Source organism: Sphaerodactylus townsendi, linkage group LG14, assembly GCF_021028975.2.
Source record: "Sphaerodactylus townsendi isolate TG3544 linkage group LG14, MPM_Stown_v2.3, whole genome shotgun sequence".
NCBI classification, from domain to species: domain Eukaryota; kingdom Metazoa; phylum Chordata; class Lepidosauria; order Squamata; family Sphaerodactylidae; genus Sphaerodactylus; species Sphaerodactylus townsendi.
Genome location: NC_059438.1, coordinates 32,500,249 through 32,520,620, shown reverse-complemented (window position 1 = coordinate 32,520,620; position 20,372 = coordinate 32,500,249). Strand labels below are relative to the sequence as shown.

Sequence of the window (20,372 nt, the reverse complement as noted above, 5' to 3'; positions counted from 1 at the left end):
TTGCGAATATCATGTTGGAATTTCCAGCTGTGCTTTGCATGCAGCAGCAGCAAGAGCAGAATGGAATTCTGGGAAGCTGCACGAACATTCTAAAGGTGACAGTTAAAATCCGTTGGTAGTGTTCTGTTCCCTCACCACACACACTCTGGGAGACTGCCTGACTGAGCCCTTCGGGGGAGGGCGGTATAAAAATGAAATAATAATAATAAAAAAAGAAAGATGCTCTGTAAACCAAATGATATATAGAAAGTGCTCTGACTTGACCCGTGGTGGCGAACCTATGGCACTCCAGATGTTCATGGACTACAATTCCCATCAGCCCCTGCCAGCATGGCCAATTGGCTGATGGGAATTGTAGTCCATGAACATCTGGAGTGCCATAGGTTTGCGACCACTACACTAGACTATAAGAAATTGTAACACAACCAAACAGTAACAAACCATGAGCTGTGTATGCAACTAATATTTGTGATACTGTGTATACACCGTTTCCCCGAAAATAAGACAGTGTCTTATATTAATTTTTGCTCCCAAAGATGCACTATGTCTTATTTTCAGGGGATGTCTTATTTTTCCGTTCCACAGCTGCATGCTCTGGTCGACGGGCATGCTTCCAAACAAAAACCTTGCTACGTCTTACTTTCGCCGGGATGTCATATTTATGTCTTCAGTAAAACGTTTTGTTTTCAGTTTAACAGGGTACCAAGTTTTCTCTCCGGCCCGCCAAAGTTCTTTGCTATAAGTCGCCATGAACCCTGAGCAAAGTTGCTGCCCGGCTATTAAGAGATAAACAGTTCTACCTTGACGAACCTAACATAAATCCGCTGTTCCGCACCAGTCGGCGAGCCAGAGAGTATATATACTAAATATACCTGTTGCCCTTCATATCGTTCAATTGCCTGGCTAGAGGAATCAACCGGGCCAACTAGTTCCAAGAGGAACATCTATGTCTCTCTCAAGCATCTGGCAATCACCATGGGGCCGCCTCAAGACCAGAAAGTTTCATTCAGGTAAGACAGCTTACAGCTTTTCGCTGGCTTTTATTTATATATGAAACTGTCCTGCAACAAGTCAAACCATCTCGCTTTCTACTGTCTGGTCTGACTGTCGGCATTAAGCCAAAGAAGTAGGAAAATTCTTGACCACCTGTCATTCCTGAGATCCAATAACTGCAAACTGGGGAGAGAACGGAAGGTTTTTAATGTAGGGAAGCCTTCCAACATGATTTTATCACACGTTCCCCTAACACCGTGGTGGCCAACCTATGGCATTCCAGATGTTATGGACTACAATTCCCATCAGCCCCTGCCAGCATGGCCAATTGTTAGTAACAAGTCACAGTTCTCCTAAGATGTGATTGTCGATTCAGGCTCAAGATAAATCTCGCTGAAATGAAACTAGCCAATACAAGCACTTGCTTGTTTAGAACTATAACAAGAATAGCCATCAAAACTTCATATTATAAACAAGAAATTATTTGTGCAGCCCTTCAGGTGCCGCAATGTGCCTGAGTACTCATAGGAGACACAAACCCACAAGCCAAGAAGTGGCTTCGTAATTTTTGTGTGTTTGGATTTATACCCCACCTTTTTTCTTGTAAGGAGACTCAAGATGGCTTATAAGCTCCTTTCCCTTCCTCTCCCCACAACAGACACCTTGTGAGGTAGGTGGGGCTGAGAGAGTTCTGAAGAACTGTGACTAGCCCAAGGTCACCCAGCAGGAATGTAGGAGTGTGGAAACACATCTGGTTCACCAGATAAGTCTCTACCGCACAGGTGGAGGAGTGGGGAATCAAACCCGGTTCTCCAGATTAATGAGCAAAATCTAATACTGATTCTGCAAAAGAGAAAGAGAAACAGTGTGGTACAGTGGATAGAGCATCAGACTAGGATCTGGAAGATCCAACGTTCAAATTCCCACTCTGCCACAAAGGTTTGCTGGGTGGCCTTGGGCCAATCACATGCTCTTAACTAAATTATCTAACAAGGTGACTGAGGATAACACAAAGGAGAGGGGAAAGTTCTCAATCGCTCTTGGTCCCCTGTTGGAAAGATAAAAGGGGCATAAGTGAAGAAAACAAACAGATAAGTAAATGGAGAGAATCCCACCATGGACGTGATCTCCCAGAGTGAGTGTAACCTTCCCCCCATTCACAGACTGATTCCAGAGCCTCAATGTGGCCACGCCAAAGCCAAGGATTTATCTGGACTCCCTCACCTCCCTCATCATCGTCTCTGAAGAACTCCTCGCTATCATTGGCCGAGTGAGATTTCTTCATCTCAGCAATTCGGTTCCGGGGCACTTTCCGCTTGAGGGATGGGGAGAAAAAAGAGGGCCGGTTGTTGCGTTCAGGAGTCGGGGGAGTGCTGAAGGAAGTGACCTGAAGAGGAAAAATAAAGGAGTAACATGTTATCAGAGAAGAAGTAGGACGTGTTTTAATGGCAGCCATCTTATTTTGAACACCACTCAAGGGTCACCAGACATAAACTCCCATCTCAAGGATTTTTTAACATTCTCTTTGTTAAAATCATCTCAGTTCACCTCATCCCAACTTGTGGCATGGCTTGGATGAAAGATTGCCGAGGGTCTGCCTCTAAATGCCCCTCTAAATGCCCCTGAATTTGAGATCCAAATAGATTTTCAAAAATGGGACAACCTGGAAATCTCCTTGACAGGTAGAATAGCTTTAATTAAAATGACAGTTCTTCCCAAATTATGACATCTGTTTCAAAATATTCCCATTGTGAGCTCTAAAAAGATATTCGACACTTGGAAACAAATATTATCAAAGTTTATTTGGAAGAACAAAAAAGCTCGAATTAAATATGCCTCCTTAATTGAAAGATCGGAGAAAGGAGGATGGGCTCTCCCAAACATAAGACTATATCATGATGCCTGCGCATTGCTTTGGCTGTACGAATGGATCTTGTTAGAAGATATAGACCTGCTGAACCTAGAAGGCTTTGACAACTTTTGGGCCTGGCATAGATATTTGTGGCCAACCAACAAAAACCCATTCTCACATTTTAGAGACCATGTGATAAGTAGGGCCTTGATAGGGACATGGGATAAATATAGGCCCAAGTTGTATCCAAAAATACCTTCTTGGGTATCAAGATGGGAAGCGATACAAAATAATCAATGTCCAGCGGAAAAGGTATGGCCCAAATATGAAGACCTTTTAATATGGAGTAATGGTAAACCCAGCCTAAAACAAAGAGATGATATTAAAGTGGGAGAATCAGAATGTTACTGGTTCTCATACTTTCAAATTAGAGAGGAATTTGAGAAAGGTAACAGGCTACTGGGAATAGAGCAATCTAGAAATGATCTTGATAAAATCCTATGGAATCCCCAGAAGAAGAAAAAGATAAGTCAAATATATAAATACTATTAAACATCGAGCTAGAACAGGAAATAGTTAATGATGCTATGACAAAGGGGGCTCAGGATTTAGGGAAAATATTTTGCTTTGTAAATGGGAGGAAACATGGAAACCAGAAATTTTCAGCCAGTGTGGACCTGAAAGAAAACTTTTTGAAAATATACCGTAGGTGGTACATGACACCCACAAGATTAGCACAAATAAATAAAAATACAAAGGTAGACTGCTGGAAATGCAAAAAGACACGGGGTACATACTTCCACATGTGGTGGACTTGTCCAAAGATTAAAGCATTTTGGAAGAAGACACATAAAATGACACAGAAATTATTGGGTTGTGAGTTGAAGACGCTTCCCGACAGTTATTTATTAGGTATCTTCCAGGACAATATCCCCCCAAAAAACATTAATCTCTTCTTGTATATTTCCACTGCAGCCAGGTTACGGGTGGCCAAAAGATGGAAAAGTAATAAACTTCCAAAATGCAGGATTGGATAAACTCCCTTTGGGAATATAAAGAAATAGACAGAATTTCCTGTCACCTGAAGGATATCTCGCTGAAAAAATATGAAGAAACTTGGAAACCCCTGGATACACTTTTGAAAACTGATTAAACTATTTTTGTTAATGAATTGAAGTTAACAATATCACAGGCAATGATTATAAAGTATTATTTGGGGAAGTCTTCGTAAATATGTTTATATTAATGAGTATTTTAGTTCTGCCCCTTGATATGTCAATAAGACTTAATGATAGATGTGTAGCGTTGTAAATGTACTAATTAAAGTACTACTTGAAGTTAAGGGGCAGAGGACATACCTCTGAGTTTGTCGGTTATGAGGTGACAACAATACACCCCTTTATAATATGATGTTAAGATTAATACTTAGAGATAACTTAAGTTTATGAAACATATTGTAACTGACTAAGATATGGAATCAAATGTGGAAACTTGAAAGAATTCTACCTCGTGTAATGTTAGGAAGTCAAAGGTAGCTGTTTTTTTTAGTTGAACCATGCTATTTTATGGAAGAATTACACATTCTAAAATGTTTTATTTTTTCCAAACAATTCTCTTCCTTTTTTTACTTTTATTTTTTAACGTATGATGACTTTAATGGATTCTATGTTATATGTATAAATTTAAAGCTAATAAAAATTATTGGGGGAAAAAACAGTTAACTTACTCTCTCGTGCAGAGGTGAGCCAGGGTTTGAACCTTCCTCTGTCCCACAGGGGGACGTATCACCCGTTGAAACACGACTCACGGCCATTTCTGCATGACCCTTTCCTTGCGGCCCCTTCATTCGCACAAACTCCATGTTGTTGTACTTATAAAAGCCAAAGGACATCCTCTGGGCCATTTTTGCTGCAACGCTTACCTGCAACAGACAGGAAAGGTACCCCCTGATTATAACACAACTCTGAAGGGCAGTTTTTGTCAAGGAAGACATGGATGGGATTTCAAGCTGACATCCGATTTGGGAACAAGGAAATAATGAACAGCCTTGAAAGGAATAAAGACAAAGGGATTTGCCTGCAGGGGTCAACCAACTGTAATATATTTCTTTCAGTGGGTGCAGTTTACAACTCATGAAAACAGCAGACCAGTCAGATTTGCAAAGGAGGGAAATCCCACCCCTTACCTGCTTCCAACAACTTGCAAACTGGCTATTGTGGGTTTTCCGGGCTGTGATCTGGTAGTTTTGCCCGCATCTATAGCTGGCACTTCAGAGGCACGTCACAGTAAGACGTGTTCCTCTCCATGGCACGTTAGGAGCGAAAACTACAAGACAACAGCCTCACAGCCCAGAAAACCCACAACAACCAGGTGATTCCGGCTGTGAAAGCCTTTGGCCACCTTGCAAGCCCTCACTTCTCCTCTTTCCCTCAGACCACTGCCCATCCATCACTTTTCCCTCCCTTCCAACCCCCTGCAGGCCTGAATTTCTCATCCTTCTCTATCATCCACACACTGTTGCGTTTCCACACTTCCCAACTCTTCTGGCCAAAATCCCAGTGAGCTGGGCATCAGAGGGGAGGGAGGGCTGAAGCAAAAAGTGTTTCCTCCATGTTTTGTGCTTTCACTCTTTGGGAGTCATTGGCTGCCTGCTGGTGGAAGAGGGCAGCAGCCGCCATTAGCAGGTAGGCAGCAACCAGAGACTCCGAGTGAAAACTGCAGAGGAAGAAGAAGAGTTTGGATTCCTACCTCGTCTTTCTCTCCTGTAAGGAGACTCAAGGTGGCTTATTAGCTCCTTTTTCTTCCTCTCCCCACAACAGACACCTTTCTTGTGAGGTAGGTGGGGCTGAGAGAGTGCAGGGAGAACTGTGACTAGCCCAAGGTCACCCAGCAGGAATGCAGGAGTGCAGAAACACATAGATAAGAGCCCACTGGAGGAGTGGGGAAATCAAACCCGATTCTCCAGATGAGATTCTACCTGCTCTTCACCACAACCCCACTTTTGGACACATTTCTACACTCCCTTCTCCAACATCCAAACAAATGGGGGTACATATAGCTCCAAGTATTGCCAGTGCTGTTGATTCAGGAGCAGCAGTGGTGTAGTGGTTAAGAACAGGTATACTCTGATCTGGAGGAACAGGGTTTGATTCCCCGCTCTGCCGCCTGAGCTGTGGAGGCTTATCTGGGGAATTCAGATTAGCTGGTGCACTCCCACACACGCCAGCTGGGTGACCTTTGGCTAATCACAGTTCTTCGGAGCTCTCTCAGCCCCACCTACCTCACAGGGTGTTTGTTGTGGGGAGAGGAAGGGAAAGAAGTTTGTAAGCCCCTTTGAGTCTCCTTACAGGAGAGAAAGGGGGGATATAAATCCAACTCTTCTTCTTCTTCTCCTTCTTAACTTTCTGGCTGTTACTATCTCTCTCTCCCTCCAACCACTGCTTGCTTCCAATGTCTAAGCCTGGGAGAAAACAGCCTGAAGCTATTGAGTGCAGCAGGGCAAAATGCAAACTTTGTGTTGCACAAATCAGACCCCAACCTACATGTCTTTAAATGCAAATGAACTAGATAGGAGGACAACAAACACGGCTACCCCTTTTCTGTCTCCCCAGATGTCAAGGCTGGGCCGACGCCCGCTCTCACACAAAGCACTGGCTTACCCTGTTGTCATAAACCTTCTTGAGAGCTTCATAGCGGATGGATCCTTGGAAGATGACGCCTTGGAAAGTGTTGCTTTTGTCACTGGCCACCAGCTCCACACAGACCATCTCACCTTCCCCCACCGTCATGTCGTTGAATACCTGCCGTCGTATCCAGGGAAATCAAATACTTAGAAGGCAAATTGCTGTGCGTGACTTAGCATCATAGAGTTGGAAGAGACCACAAGGGCCATCAAGTCTTGCAATGCAGGAACACACAATCAAAGCACTCCTGACAGATGGTCATCCAGCCTCTGTTTAAAAACTTCCAAAGAAGGAGACTCCACCACACTCCGAGGTAGTGCATTCCACTGTCGAACAGCCCTTACTGTCAGGAAGTTTTTCCTGATGTTTAGGTGGCATCTCTTTTCCTTCACCTTGAGCCCATTACTCCTGGTCCTAGTCCAGTGGTGGCGAACCTTTGGCACTCCAGATGTTATGGACTACAATTCCCATCAGCTCCTGCCAGCATGGCCAATTGGCCATGCTGGCAGGGGATGATGGGAATTGTAGTCCATAACATCTGGAGTGCCAAAGGTTCGCCACCACGGTCCTAGTCTCTGGAGCTGCAGAAAACAAGCTTGCTCCCTCACCAACGTGACATCCCTTCAGATATCTAAACCTGGCTATCATGTCACCTCTTAACCTTCTCTTCACCAAACTAAACATACCCAGCTCCCTGAGTCCCTCCTCATAGGGCATGGATTCCATTTTGACCATTCCTTTGACCATTTTGGTTGCCCTCCTCTGGACCCGTTCCAGCTCGTCAATATCCTTCTTGAACTGCGGTGCCCAGAACTGTACACTCGAAGTTCATGGAAATCACAGATTGCCAAACTAACTTGATCAGGGCAACTGAGATGCCAGATTTTGTGGCAGAAAAGCAAATGTCTAATTACTGCCTCAGGGGCATTGACGCCTATAGCAATTGTGAGGGGGAAAGAGAGAGAAGACAATACTCATAATAACCGAGCCAACTGCCCTCACCAAACATCACATAAGCCAAGATCACTATTTAAAAAAGGGAAATAAAAATAAAAAAGAGCTTCTTACAGAACGTCCAAATGAACACAGGTTGCATTGGGAATGGAGAGGGCAAACCCCCTCATGTTGAACCGGGAATGGAAAGGGCATACCCAAACATCTCATGATGCTTGATAACGCACATCCACATTTTCACGTGCTGCTCAGGTCCCGCCATTTCCCTGCGCAATTCTTGTTCCTTTAGCTCCGGGCTCACTTCCCAGTGTTCTGCCCATTTCAGTCTAGCAGCGCTCCGTATCCACAGCAAAAGGTGCTGCAGATCTAGAGGCGTGGTGATGGGGAAGCCAAGGAGGCGTTGGGATGCCCAGGGCCCAAACAACAGATCACCAGGAGCTCCACAGAAGCCCCCCTGAGCTTCTGAAGGGTCAGCAAGGCTATATAATAATAATAAATAAATAAATATACTCGCGTATAAGCCGAGTTTTTCAGCCCTGTTTAAAGGCTGAGAAAAGCCTCCTTGGCTTATACGCAAGTCACCATTTTCTATTACTCACAAGGAGGCTGGGGGCGGGGCAGGACAACCTCCCTGCCCCCTGGAAGCCTTGTTGCTGCCCTTATCGAGGGTGAAGGGGGAACCCCGAGGCACCCTAGCTGGCTGGGCTCTGTCAAACCCAGCGGGCAGGCAGAGGGAGCTCCTTATTTGGGCAGTGACATCAGGGGGAGTCACTGCCCAAATAAGGAGCTCCCTCTGCCTTCCGGCTTCCCACCCTCGGCTTATACCCATGTCAATAAGTTTTCCCAGGTTTGGGCAGTAAAATTAGGTGCCTCGGCTTATACACAGGTCAGCTTATACACGAGTATATACGGTAAAAATTATCTGAAGACCGCTCGGTGTAAGACAGCTGGTGGATCTCAACAAGAAGGCCCAATGGGGTGCTGTGAGTTTTCCAGGCTGCGTGGCCACAGTCTGGTAGTTTTTGCCCGCATCTGCGGCTGGCACCTTCAGAGGCCAACGTCACGAAAGGAAGGTTTGAAGACAAGCCCAAGAAACAGCTGTACTGGTTTTAGGCCCCACCTCTTCAAAGTTGTCTATCATGAAGAATATGTTTGGGTAGCTGATCTTGGACTCCTCCCCTTTGCTGTCCATCGGGTGCTTGCTTGGAGACGCAAAGACTTGCTGGAAGAGAATGTTTGGAAAGGGTTGTGCTTCGTTTAATTTGTGGTTAAGGAGTTTTAACCAGCAAGCAAAACAAATAACATTCTGGATGAGAGTGGTATGTAACGCTACAATGATAGCTCCGTGCACAACTATGAATACCAGCAGGGATGGATAGAAACAGACAGAGCCTTGGGTCAGAAATCTCAGAAAACCCTTTCTAGGCATGCAGATACACACAGTTTACAACAGGAGGGCACAGGAAGGAAAGAAGGCTCCCAGCCCCCAACAAAGATCCCCTTTGCTGCAGCTTATGCTGTGGCTTCTCTCACCTCCCTCCCCCCCACCCCCAAAGCTATGTGTTGTCTCAAATGGTCCAATGGCTGGAGGGCCACAGCAGCCCCCTGGCTCCAAAGCTTCCCTTCTCACAGCAGCTGGCCAAGCAGTGGCACTATGGAGCAGGGGTCCCTAATGTGGTGACTGTGGCCACCTAATGTGGCACCTGCCGACACATTTTCTGATGCCTGGTAAGTGGGTGGGGCCAGGAACGGCTTTTGCTGAGCAAGGCTAGGACTACTGGAGATTCGATTGGCTGTGCAGGTACTTTTAAAACAGGGGTGCCACAAATTCAATTTGGAGCAGATGCACTTTACACAAAACCTAGCAAATGTTAATTTCGTGTCACCATGGAAACCGAGCCTTTGACACATTATGTTTAATTCCCCTGCTCCCAATTAAGATGAAGAGGTTGTCTCATGCTACGTGCTGCTCTGAGCATTCCCATTTGGGTTCTCATGAAGCTCTCTGGAGTGAGAGGGAGGCGCAGTGCAAGAAGCAGAAGGCAGATTGAGATTGCGCTTTTCACCTGGGATTTCTTTTTGTGGATGTGGATGTCCCCTCCATCCGAACGGGTACATACGGCACACGTCACTATGTAATCCAGCTGAAACCAAACCAAGGGATGGGGGGTGGGGGAACGTTAGTACAGAAAACCAATCCGAATCGCAGCCCCATATAAGTAACCTTCTCCTGCCCCACAAAGGGGAAAGCATGTCATTCTTTTCTGAAGGGACTGTTTGATAGCCAAGACATCCAGTTCCTCCCAGCACAACTTAATCTTAACTGCTCTGCAAGTACCTTTGCTGCAGACATTATCTAGCCATAGAAGCATTTTCTTCCAAGGAAAAATCTGGAATCAATATCCAGTCTCTGACTTTTGCAGCTCCGGAACCCGTGCATGACTCCACTTGATCTTTCTCCACGTCGGAGCCAGCATGGTAATCTGGAGGGCAGGGTTTGACTCCCCAGTCCTCCATCTGATTGGCAGAGGCTTATCTGGTGAACCAGATGTGTTTCCACACTCCGACATTCCTGCTGGGTGACTGTGAGCTAGTCACAGTTCTTCGGAGCTCTCTCAGCTCCACCTACCTCACAAGGTGTCAGTTGTGGGGAGAGGAAGGGAAAGGAGCTTGTAAGCCACCTTGAGTCTTCTTACAGGAGATAAAGGTGGGGTATAAATCCAAACTCTTCTTCTTCTTCTTGTGCTGGAGTTGTGAGTTAGGTTGGGCTGAGACAGTTCCGGAGAACTGTGGCTAGCCCAAGGTCACCCAGAAGGAATGTAGGAGTGCGGAAACACATCTGATTCACCAGATAAGCCTCTGCCACTTAGGTGGAGGAGGAGGGGGGAATCAAATCCGGTTCTCCAGAATAGAATCCACCTGCCCTTAACCACTGCACCACAACGGTCTTCTCCATCTCACCCCCCATGAGCAAATCAACTGTGCTTTCCTGAATTCTGCCCAGAGTACAGAGTACAAGGCCTCGCTGCCCCGAAACAAGCAAGCACCAAAAGAAGAGATTTGTGTCACCTTTTGAAGGATGAGGTTCAAGTAGACGCTCTCTTCCCAGTCAATATCTGGATCTCCCAGGCCAGGCAGCTTCTTGGAATCCCTACGGTAAACCTCAACTTCAACCTGCTGAGAGAAAACCAAGAGGTCCCAGGTGTATACGACATAGTGATGGGAGGCATTGAGGCCAATCCACCCAAGGAGGCTGGAATGAGGATGAGCAAGGAGCAGAAATGCCTCTTCCCCTCGTTCTGCACGCACAGCTCTACTGAAGGACGGGGCAATTTCATATTATCACTCTGAGCAGATCCTATGAGCCAGGAGGAACATTTCCAGGAACTGGACAGCACTGCAACAGCGAATGTGGGAAAAGTATTGTCGCCATCATTTATTGGTCTGACCGTTATTTGTAACCTGTTATTTATTTATTGGTCTGACTGTTATTTGTATTGTCTGACCGTTATTTGTATTGCATTTGTATTGTAATCTCACCGTTATTTGTACTGGTATTTATTAAATGTTATTAAATGTTATTAAATGTATCATTTTATTAAATTTTATTAAATTAAAATTTATTAAATTATTAAATTTTAAATATTTTTTAAAGTTTTAATTGGACCATTTTAACTAACTGAAATAATTAGTATATTACAAATTTTAGATCGTCACTTGGTTTTCAATTTTAAGGTCTTCTTATGCCCAGACACTTTTATTGTATCGTTTGTCGATTTGTAAATTGCCCTCAGCCAGCTCTGGGAGGAGCGATTAAGAAATGCAGGGGAGGTGGGAGATTAATTAAAAAATAAAATAAAACTCTGTGTCTTCCACAGAGGGACAGCAGGGCACTGCCCAGAGAGGGTCTGAGCAGGTGATAAATCAAAAGAATAAATAGATAACTCAACAGATAAATAAAAAATCAAATAGATAAATCAAAAGATAAATAAAAAAAATCTGTCTTGGTGGGTGAGAAATCAAAAGAATGCCCTATCTGTCTTGGGACCCAATTCTAGGTTATGTTGGTTCTTGCTCTTCTTCTGCTGCCTTCCAAAAAGAGAGTTACCATAGTGAGGGGTCTGGATGTAATGGAGGAACGTATGACTGTGAAGAGGTCAGTTTTCTCTAGAAATAGGCATGACTGCCGAGCAAGCCTCAGTCGGTAGAAATAATTCTAGATAACATCAAAGGCTCATTTGCCCAGAGATAATAAGATCTCCTCAGAACACTAGCTTTCTGTTATATACTGGAATGTGTATTGTATTGGCTTATTCTACGTTTTATGGATGGTCTGTGACCGAAATAAACTTCCTCTTCAAAGAAATAAACATAAAGGATCCCCAAACTGCATACTTGATCTTTCCAGGGGAGTGCTTCCTTGTCCACAGTGACCACTTCCCTGAATAAGCATTTGTTCCTACTAACAATATTTCATGGAATCATAGCGCTGGAAGAGACCCCAAGGGACATCCAGTCCAACCCCCAAGATCTCCGTTTTAACTTTCAATTTATTTACAATCATTCATAGAATCCTCCTTGGATAGTTTTAATTTGAGGGGGGGGGGTCAGGGGGGATGCCGGTCAACTGGCAGCTGTTAGGAAAGGATAAATCAGCTTTTAGAGTAAAGCAAGCTAATCTGATGGAAATCAGATCTAATTGCATTCCAAGACGGGAGAGACAAGAATATCATGACTGACTGAGCTGGGGAAAGAAACTAAATCCCAAATTAATTTCACCATCTGTCTAAGATGCCAAGTGTCCTTCGTGGATTATTGCTGCCTTTCCTTTCATGGGCTAAACTCTTTAATCCCAACATTGGCAGCAACTGGCCACAAATTGGCTTGGATGAAAATTAAAAACAGCGGCCTGGACCAAGCAATAAAGTCCCTGACTAAAAAGCAATCCAGGTTTGCACAGAGAAGGAGTTATGTTTCAAGACACTGAAGGAAGAGAAAGACAAGAGTTGACAGCCTGTGTCTCTGTCCTGAACCCATTCCTAGGAGGAGAAAGGGTAGAGGCAGTAAGTAGTGTTTAGCTAGAAAAATACTTTATTTCTTTGTCATTTTCTGCCTAAACCGTCCATGTCTCTAAATGGTCCCCAAGAATCTGTGTTTTCTAGGGTTTATGAATAGCTAAAGTCCTTTTACGTGAATGATCTGAAGGTCGATTACTGAAGACCACTTGAAAGAAGGCCATTCTTGTTTTGTCAAATGCTGCTCTGATACACTAACTAGGCTGGGCCTGCGTTGATGGTCAGCTCTAGCAGAGAAGTACACAGAGACATTGTGTGGGGAGAAAGGAGGGTGAAAGCTCGAAAGTTTCTCTCTCGCTTTTACACAAACATATAAACACAGAGAGCTCTGGTTTGCAAGAGAGCCAGAATCTGAGATAATAAAACTCATTCTCTTGCTGGTAACAGCCAATACAAAAGAAGAAGACTCCCAGAGGCAGAAGAGAAGGAGTTCCTTGTTCTACGAAGGGGTTGGATAGGAGTTTTTTGTTTGTTTGTTTGTTTGAAACATCAGATTCTTTGTTTTCCAGCTGGCAGGTCTGAAAAGCTTTCATAAATACAGCAGGGGTAACGGGATTTTCGAACACCACAAAATGGCTCCGCATCAGATCGTTAGGAAAGCATTTACTGAGGAAATACAGGAAAAGAGGATAACGATAGATAAATGAGATATTTATTTAAAAAAATCTTTGGGCCAATTTGTGCTCAGCTGAAAGTACTCTAGAAAGAATCAAGATTTGCACTATCTTCTATTTTCTTTTATAAAACTGTGAAGGGTACACATTTTTTAAAAAACCTATCCGTATAACAATTATATTCAACTATCTGTTCTGCATGGGTATGTTTCACACCGGTGGATTGCTGCCTCTTTTTACATTTATTTTTCAGCAGGTAGACAATACCAAGAGTTTTGCATTAGCTCAGGAGAAAGCAAAGATGCCTCAGGGTTGAATGTGCCACTTCTTTGGGTTGAATGTGCCACTTCTTTGCTTACCTTTTTTCCATCCGTGTTATCTCCAGTCACATAGGACAGCTTTCGACGGACGTAGAAAAGCATGTCATCTTGCCGAGGAGCCCATTTCTCCATAAAGTACGTGGAAAACATCCACGTCCAGAACACAATGCGGTCATCTTTGAAGCATCCTGAAAAGGAAATTAAAAGAGAGCTTTAAAAACTACTTAAGCCATACTGCTTTAAAAAAAAAATGCCATAGCTAAGTCTCTGCCTTCATGTGGTAGTGAGTCAAGCACCAAAACAGCAGCACAAAAATTACTGTACTCCAGGGTACTCCACATTTTATCACAACTTTGTGGCTTATGTCCACTGTTCTGCTACTCTCCCTTCTTACCTGAATGAGAAAACATTCATGTGGCCTGTTTGCCACAAAAAGAAATTCTAAAAGATCATGACAAAAAGATGTGGGGTGGAAAAATATTCACTTTTTTTCACTTCAAAAGATTCATTGCCTCATAAAATTAACACCGATAAATGGATGCAGTTGTCAATATAAAATTAGATAAGATGACAGTTTGAACATTGTAATTAACGGTGATTATTCCTTGGAACTATACGAGAAAGTGCATGAAGGTTGTATTGATTTGCAAACCAGGGCGGGGTGGGGGATAAAACTATAAATACATACACCTTGGGGGAAACTAAAATATATATAATACCTCACTTTCATGTCAACCTAAGCTTCTTTTACTGATTGAACAACATAAAATGTGTCATTTAAAAGTTAGGTAGCATATAAAATTGTATTATTTTCGCATATGTATGTGTTTTTTTACAATGCACTGCATCCTAAATACACCACAGTGTCCCCCTTTATAAAAATCATTAGCCTTTTTTTTGTAAGAAAAGAGAAGGGAAGAGACACCGAGAAACAGAGGAGCAAAAAGGAACAGGGCTCCAAAGGCTAATAGCCATGGTGGACTGGGAACAAGAGCCAGTTAATATTTTGACAGTTGGGTGTTAGGCAATTTGGTAGCTGGACATTAGCAGGAGGAGAGGGAGGTTTGGGGAGAGTTTACACAGAAGTGGGCTAGGGAAAGAGATCCTGAATTGCCTTATGGTGCTGTACATTTAGGTTAATGTTTTAACAGAAGGTCTGCTCACATGGATACAGACTGGGGTAGGAGGAGAGGAGCCCATACATCTTCATTCCTCTTTCAGATTGCACATGCGCACACAGATTTTTCAGGTTTGCGTAAGAGGCCACGTTTAAGAGAATTCCATTTGCTGATGGCAGCTCATATCGATAAAAGATTCCAAACTGTGTGCACAGTTAAGTCCACTAGTCTGGGCAAAGAGAGGCATGCTGGAGGGACATAGGAAACAGCCACCAAGAACAATGGAAGGAAGTGAACCCAAAGACACATTCACTTTGGATGTTGAAAGTCACAATAAGAACTTGGAAGTCTGCCCAGAAACCAACCAGCAACCAACACAGAGGGAACAAGGTCTATCTGGACGGAAAACAGAAGGGCTAGCCAGCCGGTAGATTTCGCCTACCAGCAATCTGGCAACTACATTCTAGACCAGAAGAATTTTCTGAATAATCTGCAATGGCGACTCTACACCGAGAGTAACACAACAGACCAGGCAAGGCAGAATCTGGTGCACGCAGAGTTATCATCTCCAACGTCTCTGGGTTCTTTACTCCCCAACAACATTTTCCACCCATGTTCCCCATCGGCAGTACTTTTAGAACTTCAAAAACACATTCGACCAACAATTAATCATTTTTTGAATATCAAAAGGATTATCAAACTATTATGAAACCCTCCAAAAGTTCTCAAAACGCCACAGCTGGTAGGTTTGTGTTGGCTGCGGAAGACCCTATAAAACCAAGTCTCAGAGAGTAGCTAATTCTACAGGGTTGCCACTCAAAGGGCCTTGACCAACGTCCACCTCTATCATCACAAGGGAATGAAGACGGCAAGAAGCTTCCTCGTTGGTTGATAACTTCTAACCCAGGGGTCTACAACCTGTGGCTCTCCAGATGTTCATGGACTACAATTCCCATCAGCTCCTGCCAACATGGCCAACTGGCCATGCTGGCAGGAACTGATGGGAATTGTAGTCTATGAACATCTGGAGAGCCACAGATTGCAGACCCCTGTTCTAACCAAAGGCTGGCTGAATCTGATGGGAAGAGGCACAGAAACAATTTTCAGAGCTATGCATAAAAACAAAAAAGGCCATCATCATACAACACCTGGACTATCAGTATTCCACTGAAAACCACCAGATATAAGTTGAAAGCTGCTCAAAATTCTCATGTATTTGCAAGAAGATAATAACCAACAGGCTGACAGCGTGTATGTTGTTCCAAATAGGTCTGTGTTTGTCCATTCAACCGGAAGATGCTCCCATCACATATATACCAGCACTGCCTATTTGACAACATGCCAACGCATCATTCGGATGCCCTTTAACAGACAGACCCTACTCTATTTCTTCACTGCTTAGCATGCCAATCTTCACCCATCTGTAACGCATGAATCACTCGCAAATATACTCCCACATCTCACAGCTCTTGCTACTCCTGCAGTGAGAAGTTATCAGGCAGCAAGTGGAGTGATGAAGTGAAAGATTATGAGTCTAAATACCTCAGAGGATGACTACAAACTTCAGCCTTTCAACAACTACAATAACTCAAAGAATCTTGCACGAAACAGCGCAAAACTGGAAACCACACAAATATCTGGTTTATTCTCAAAACTGGGGTATCCAGTGGATCTCCTCCTCTCCTCATGGGCAGGTAGAGCAAGTGAAATGTCCATCTTAATTAAGTGCAGAACATGGCCAGATGTGTTCCTCAGCAACAGCCCGCAACTATAGCTAAGACAGGCATATGTGTAGAAGGGCACACTCTTTTAGCAATGTTCAAGAAGGTTATTGAGAAGAACACTGGGACATCTAGGCCCACTGGGAAAATCAGTGTTCTAACTTGAGGAGAAGAGACCAATACTTTGGGTATTTCCCAACCTGATCTCAGTTTAATTTCAGTTTGTCATGATATCTGAATGCAGCCTCAGAAAGCCTCCTTCCATATGATCCCTCCCTCACTCCAAGGCTGTGCTGTCTGGAGAAGTTAAGACAGCCATTTCGACCAGCAGAACTATCTTTTCAATGGTGGATCCATAAATATGGACCACGTTCTCCTACGAAATCTGTACACATATATGGGATCCAGTATGGTGTAGTCCACAGGTTACCAACATGGCACCTATAGATGACATAGTGTTCCCACACACCTTTCCTGGTACCAACTCTTTTTAGAACGTGGGTGAGAACAGGTAGGACTCCGCCAAGCAGACCTTCTGACCGGATGTGCAATTATTATTATTATTATTTTGCTTCAGCATAAGCTGCCACCAGAGCACAAGGCTCTTCATTGCATTATTGGTAAGCTGCATATGCACAAAAATACGATGCAACCACATGTTCATTTAGAAAGTCATCCTGTTAAACTGAGATTCTACTGAAATGTTGACCAGCCGCAGTTACGAATAACCTTACTTGTTATTTCAGTTCAGTCCTAAGGAGAATCACTGGGTTTAGACAGGAGTAACTCTGCTTAGGAATGCACTGCAAAGGAGCAGCAGTGGCATAGTGGTTAAGAGCAGGTGTACTCTAATCTGGAGGAACCGGGTTTGATTCCCCGCTCTGCCGCCTGAGCTGTGGAGTCTTATCTGGGGAATTCAGCACTCCAATACACACCAGCTGGGTGACCTTGGGCTAGTCACAGTTCTTCCGAGCTCTCTCAGCCCCACCTACCACACAGGGTGCTTGTTGTGAGGGGGGAAGGGAAAGGAGATTGTTAGCCTCTTTGAGCAGAGGCGTAGCTTCAGGGGGGCGCGACGCACTGGGGGCACACCCCTGAGGTGGTGCGGCGAGTGCGCTCTGGGTGTGGCAGGGGCGTGTCAGGGCAGGGGTGTGGTAGGCACTTTTCCCCCTTGCTCCGTCCCTGCCTTTGAGTCTCCTATAGGAGAGAAAGGGGGGATACAAATCTAACTTGTCATCGTCTTCTTCTTCAAATTTCACCTACGTGCGTTTATAGTGATGCATCTCACACTCTACAAAGGGATTTAAACAGAAGACTTGCAGCATTTTACAAACTAAAAAATAATCTTATTCCAGCATAAGTTTTTGTGCACTAAAGCCCACTTCTTCAGATGCACTGTTGTAAATCTCCTCCACAAGCAGGCTTTTTTATGTAAGAGATAACAGGGGAAAACAAGAAGTAGGTCAAGGGGGCAGGAAATGCAGAAGAAGAATTATGCAAAATTTAACTCCTCGAAGTTGTAAGGAAAACAAGTGGGGCCTGCAATGACTCACAGCAGATGGAAAACCCCGTTCTACCAGCTGATGGGCAGCACTGGGAGGGAGAAGTACATAGAGGCTGATTAAGCAGGAAGCCCCTGCGGTGTGCTGGCAATTGAACCCCAGTATGGCAAACTTCCTTGTATCAACACACAAGGAAGTTGCCGCATGCAGGGAGCAGAAGTGGCGTGCAGCAAACTTCCTTGTACCGGCATACAAGAAAGTTGCTGTGTGTCTACCATTCTTGCTCTCGGCTTTCCCAGCAAAAAGCAAGAGCAGCAGTGGTTAAGAGCAGGTGCACTCTAATCTGGAGGAACCGGGTTTGATTCCCCACTCTGCCGCTTGAGCTGTGAAGGCTTAGCTGGGGAATTCAGATTAGTCTGTGCACTCCAACACACACCAGCTGGGTGACCTTGGGCTATTCACAGTTCTTCGGAGCTCTCTCAGCCCCACCTACCTGACAGGGTGTTTGCTGGGGGGGGGGGGGAGAGCAAGGAGATTGCAAGCCCCTTTGAGTCTCCTACAGGAGAGAAAGGGGGGATATAAATCCAAACTCTTCTTCTTCATATTTAAATCTTTGCCTTTACTGATGGAGTGGATATTTGTTTCACGTCAGTACCTTTGAAAGTACATTCTGATTTGCATCAGAGTCTGGGATGATTTCCTTGCCTTCACAGTGTAATTGCACATTACAATACCTTCCACCCTCCACATATCATGACAACTATTCAGAGACTGTGAACTTCATGCTCAAGCTTCAGTTCTCAGGCAAACGTGTCCACTTTCCGGAGGCGGAGGAGGAGGCGGAGGAGGAGGAGGGGTTGGATTTATATCCCCCCTTTCTGGAGACTCAAGGGGGCTTACAATGTCCTTGCCCTTCCCCCCTCACAACAAACACCCTGTGAAATGGGTGGGGTTGAGAGAGCGCCGAAAAGCTGTGACTAGCCCAGGAGTCTGCAACCTGTGGCTCTCCAGATGTTCGTGGACTACAATTCCCATCAGCCCCTGCCAGCAATGCCAATTGGCCATGCTGGCAGGGGCTGATGGGATTTGTAGTCCATGAACATCTGGAGAGCCACAGGTTGCAGACCGCTGGACTAGCCCAAGGTCACCCAGCTGGCGTGTGTGGGAGTGCGCAGGCTAATCTGAATTCCCCAGATAAGCCTCCACAGCTCAGGCAGCAGAGCTGGGAATCAAACCCGGTTCCTCCAGTTTAAGGAAGCCTTCAATGAACCCTGCAACCAGGTCAGGATTAAAGGAACAGATCCGAAGAAACCACAAAGCACTTGCAAACCGGAAAATAAATATGGGAACTAGAAATAAAAATGCACAAGATCAGCAGACAGACTGACACCAGAATGTTCAAGCGAAGTGCTGCTGAAATTGCGCACTGTTCCAATTGCGCAACTACACAAACATGTGTGTTGTTTTGCAACCTATTAGTACATGTCCCAGATGTTGTGCAAACCAAACAGGAAGCTGTATCTTATTGTGAGCCTGAAAACAGTTCCACTAAGCAAGCCGTCCCAGGGATATCTCTGGTATTGCAAGCCATTATTGAAAGAACAACCCCAAAGCCAGTACCAAAGGGGCAACAGCCCAAAAAGGAACTTTAGGGGAAAACAGTTATTTACTTCGAACATAAAACCAGTTATTTACTTCAAAAAATTGTACTCTATTGTACTCCAAGGCTGGATTAAATAGCTGTAGGAAATACTCCTGCCTAACTGGTCTGGGCTATTTTGCACTCCTCAGTTAATGAGCATTTGTGGTAAAGGCCTTTAATACTTCTGCTCCACACTGAAGCTTCTAGCTCCTGAAGGAACCAAGTAGATTTAGACCCAGGCTGATTCCAGTCCAAATCTTATCACAGTTATGAATTCACAAAACAGCTTCAAAGCAGCCCCTATTCTCACTGGCCACATGAGACAAAGGGCCTTTCCCCACTTACCCTCTGCTGTGCGCTACTCGGGCCAAGTAGCGTGGGGTCCCGCGGCACTCCCCACTACAGGGGTGGCGGCAACGCAGCCGCCCCGACACTGCCGCTCTCACGCCCCCTCAGCGCGTGTCATTCCTGACGCTCCTCAAAATGGCGCCTTTTGATGACCCCGCACGTGGGAAAGCCCAGAAACGCGCAGTGAGTAGCGCGCAGCGAAGGTAGTAGAAGGAATAGTGGGGAAACGGCCAAAAACAATATTAGCTCTCTTGAGTGGTGAAGGCTGGTCTGAAAGTCAGCACAGTGATATGTTTTGCTTGGTTACTCCATCACTCTAAATGGTGCACAACAGTTGTAACAAAGATTGCGGAATTGGGCTATGATAGTGACTCTCTGAACATGCTAACCAGTACTGAGACATTTGCCCTCATCAAAGAGCGGCTACTAGCAATGGATTATCAACAACTGCAGAGCTTGGCCAACAAATCCTGCTCGCCAATGAACGTGGCAATTCCATTTGTGCAGGGAAACCCAGCCTACTATATCGCAGCGCTTACCAACCCTATAT

At 44.8% G+C, this 20,372-nt stretch overlaps 1 protein-coding gene across 2 annotated transcripts in view; it reads right to left on the bottom strand.

Moving 5' to 3' along the window:
- KIAA0930 (KIAA0930 ortholog) overlaps nt 1-20,372 on the bottom strand; it is a 45,224-nt gene that overhangs the window by 10,044 nt on the left and 14,808 nt on the right. Inside the window, exons 2-8 of one of the 2 annotated variants that reach the window (XM_048515465.1) lie at nt 13,531-13,679; nt 10,552-10,656; nt 9,549-9,626; nt 8,603-8,704; nt 6,505-6,645; nt 4,572-4,766; nt 2,218-2,380 (exon numbers count right to left, since the gene is read on the bottom strand). In XM_048515465.1, the coding sequence (XP_048371422.1) occupies nt 2,218-2,380; nt 4,572-4,766; nt 6,505-6,645; nt 8,603-8,704; nt 9,549-9,626; nt 10,552-10,656; nt 13,531-13,679 (933 nt within the window). Of the gene's footprint in view, nt 1-2,217; nt 2,381-4,571; nt 4,767-6,504; nt 6,646-8,602; nt 8,705-9,548; nt 9,627-10,551; nt 10,660-13,530; nt 13,680-20,372 lie in introns of both variants that reach the window. The other variant, XM_048515464.1, reaches the window with a different exon arrangement.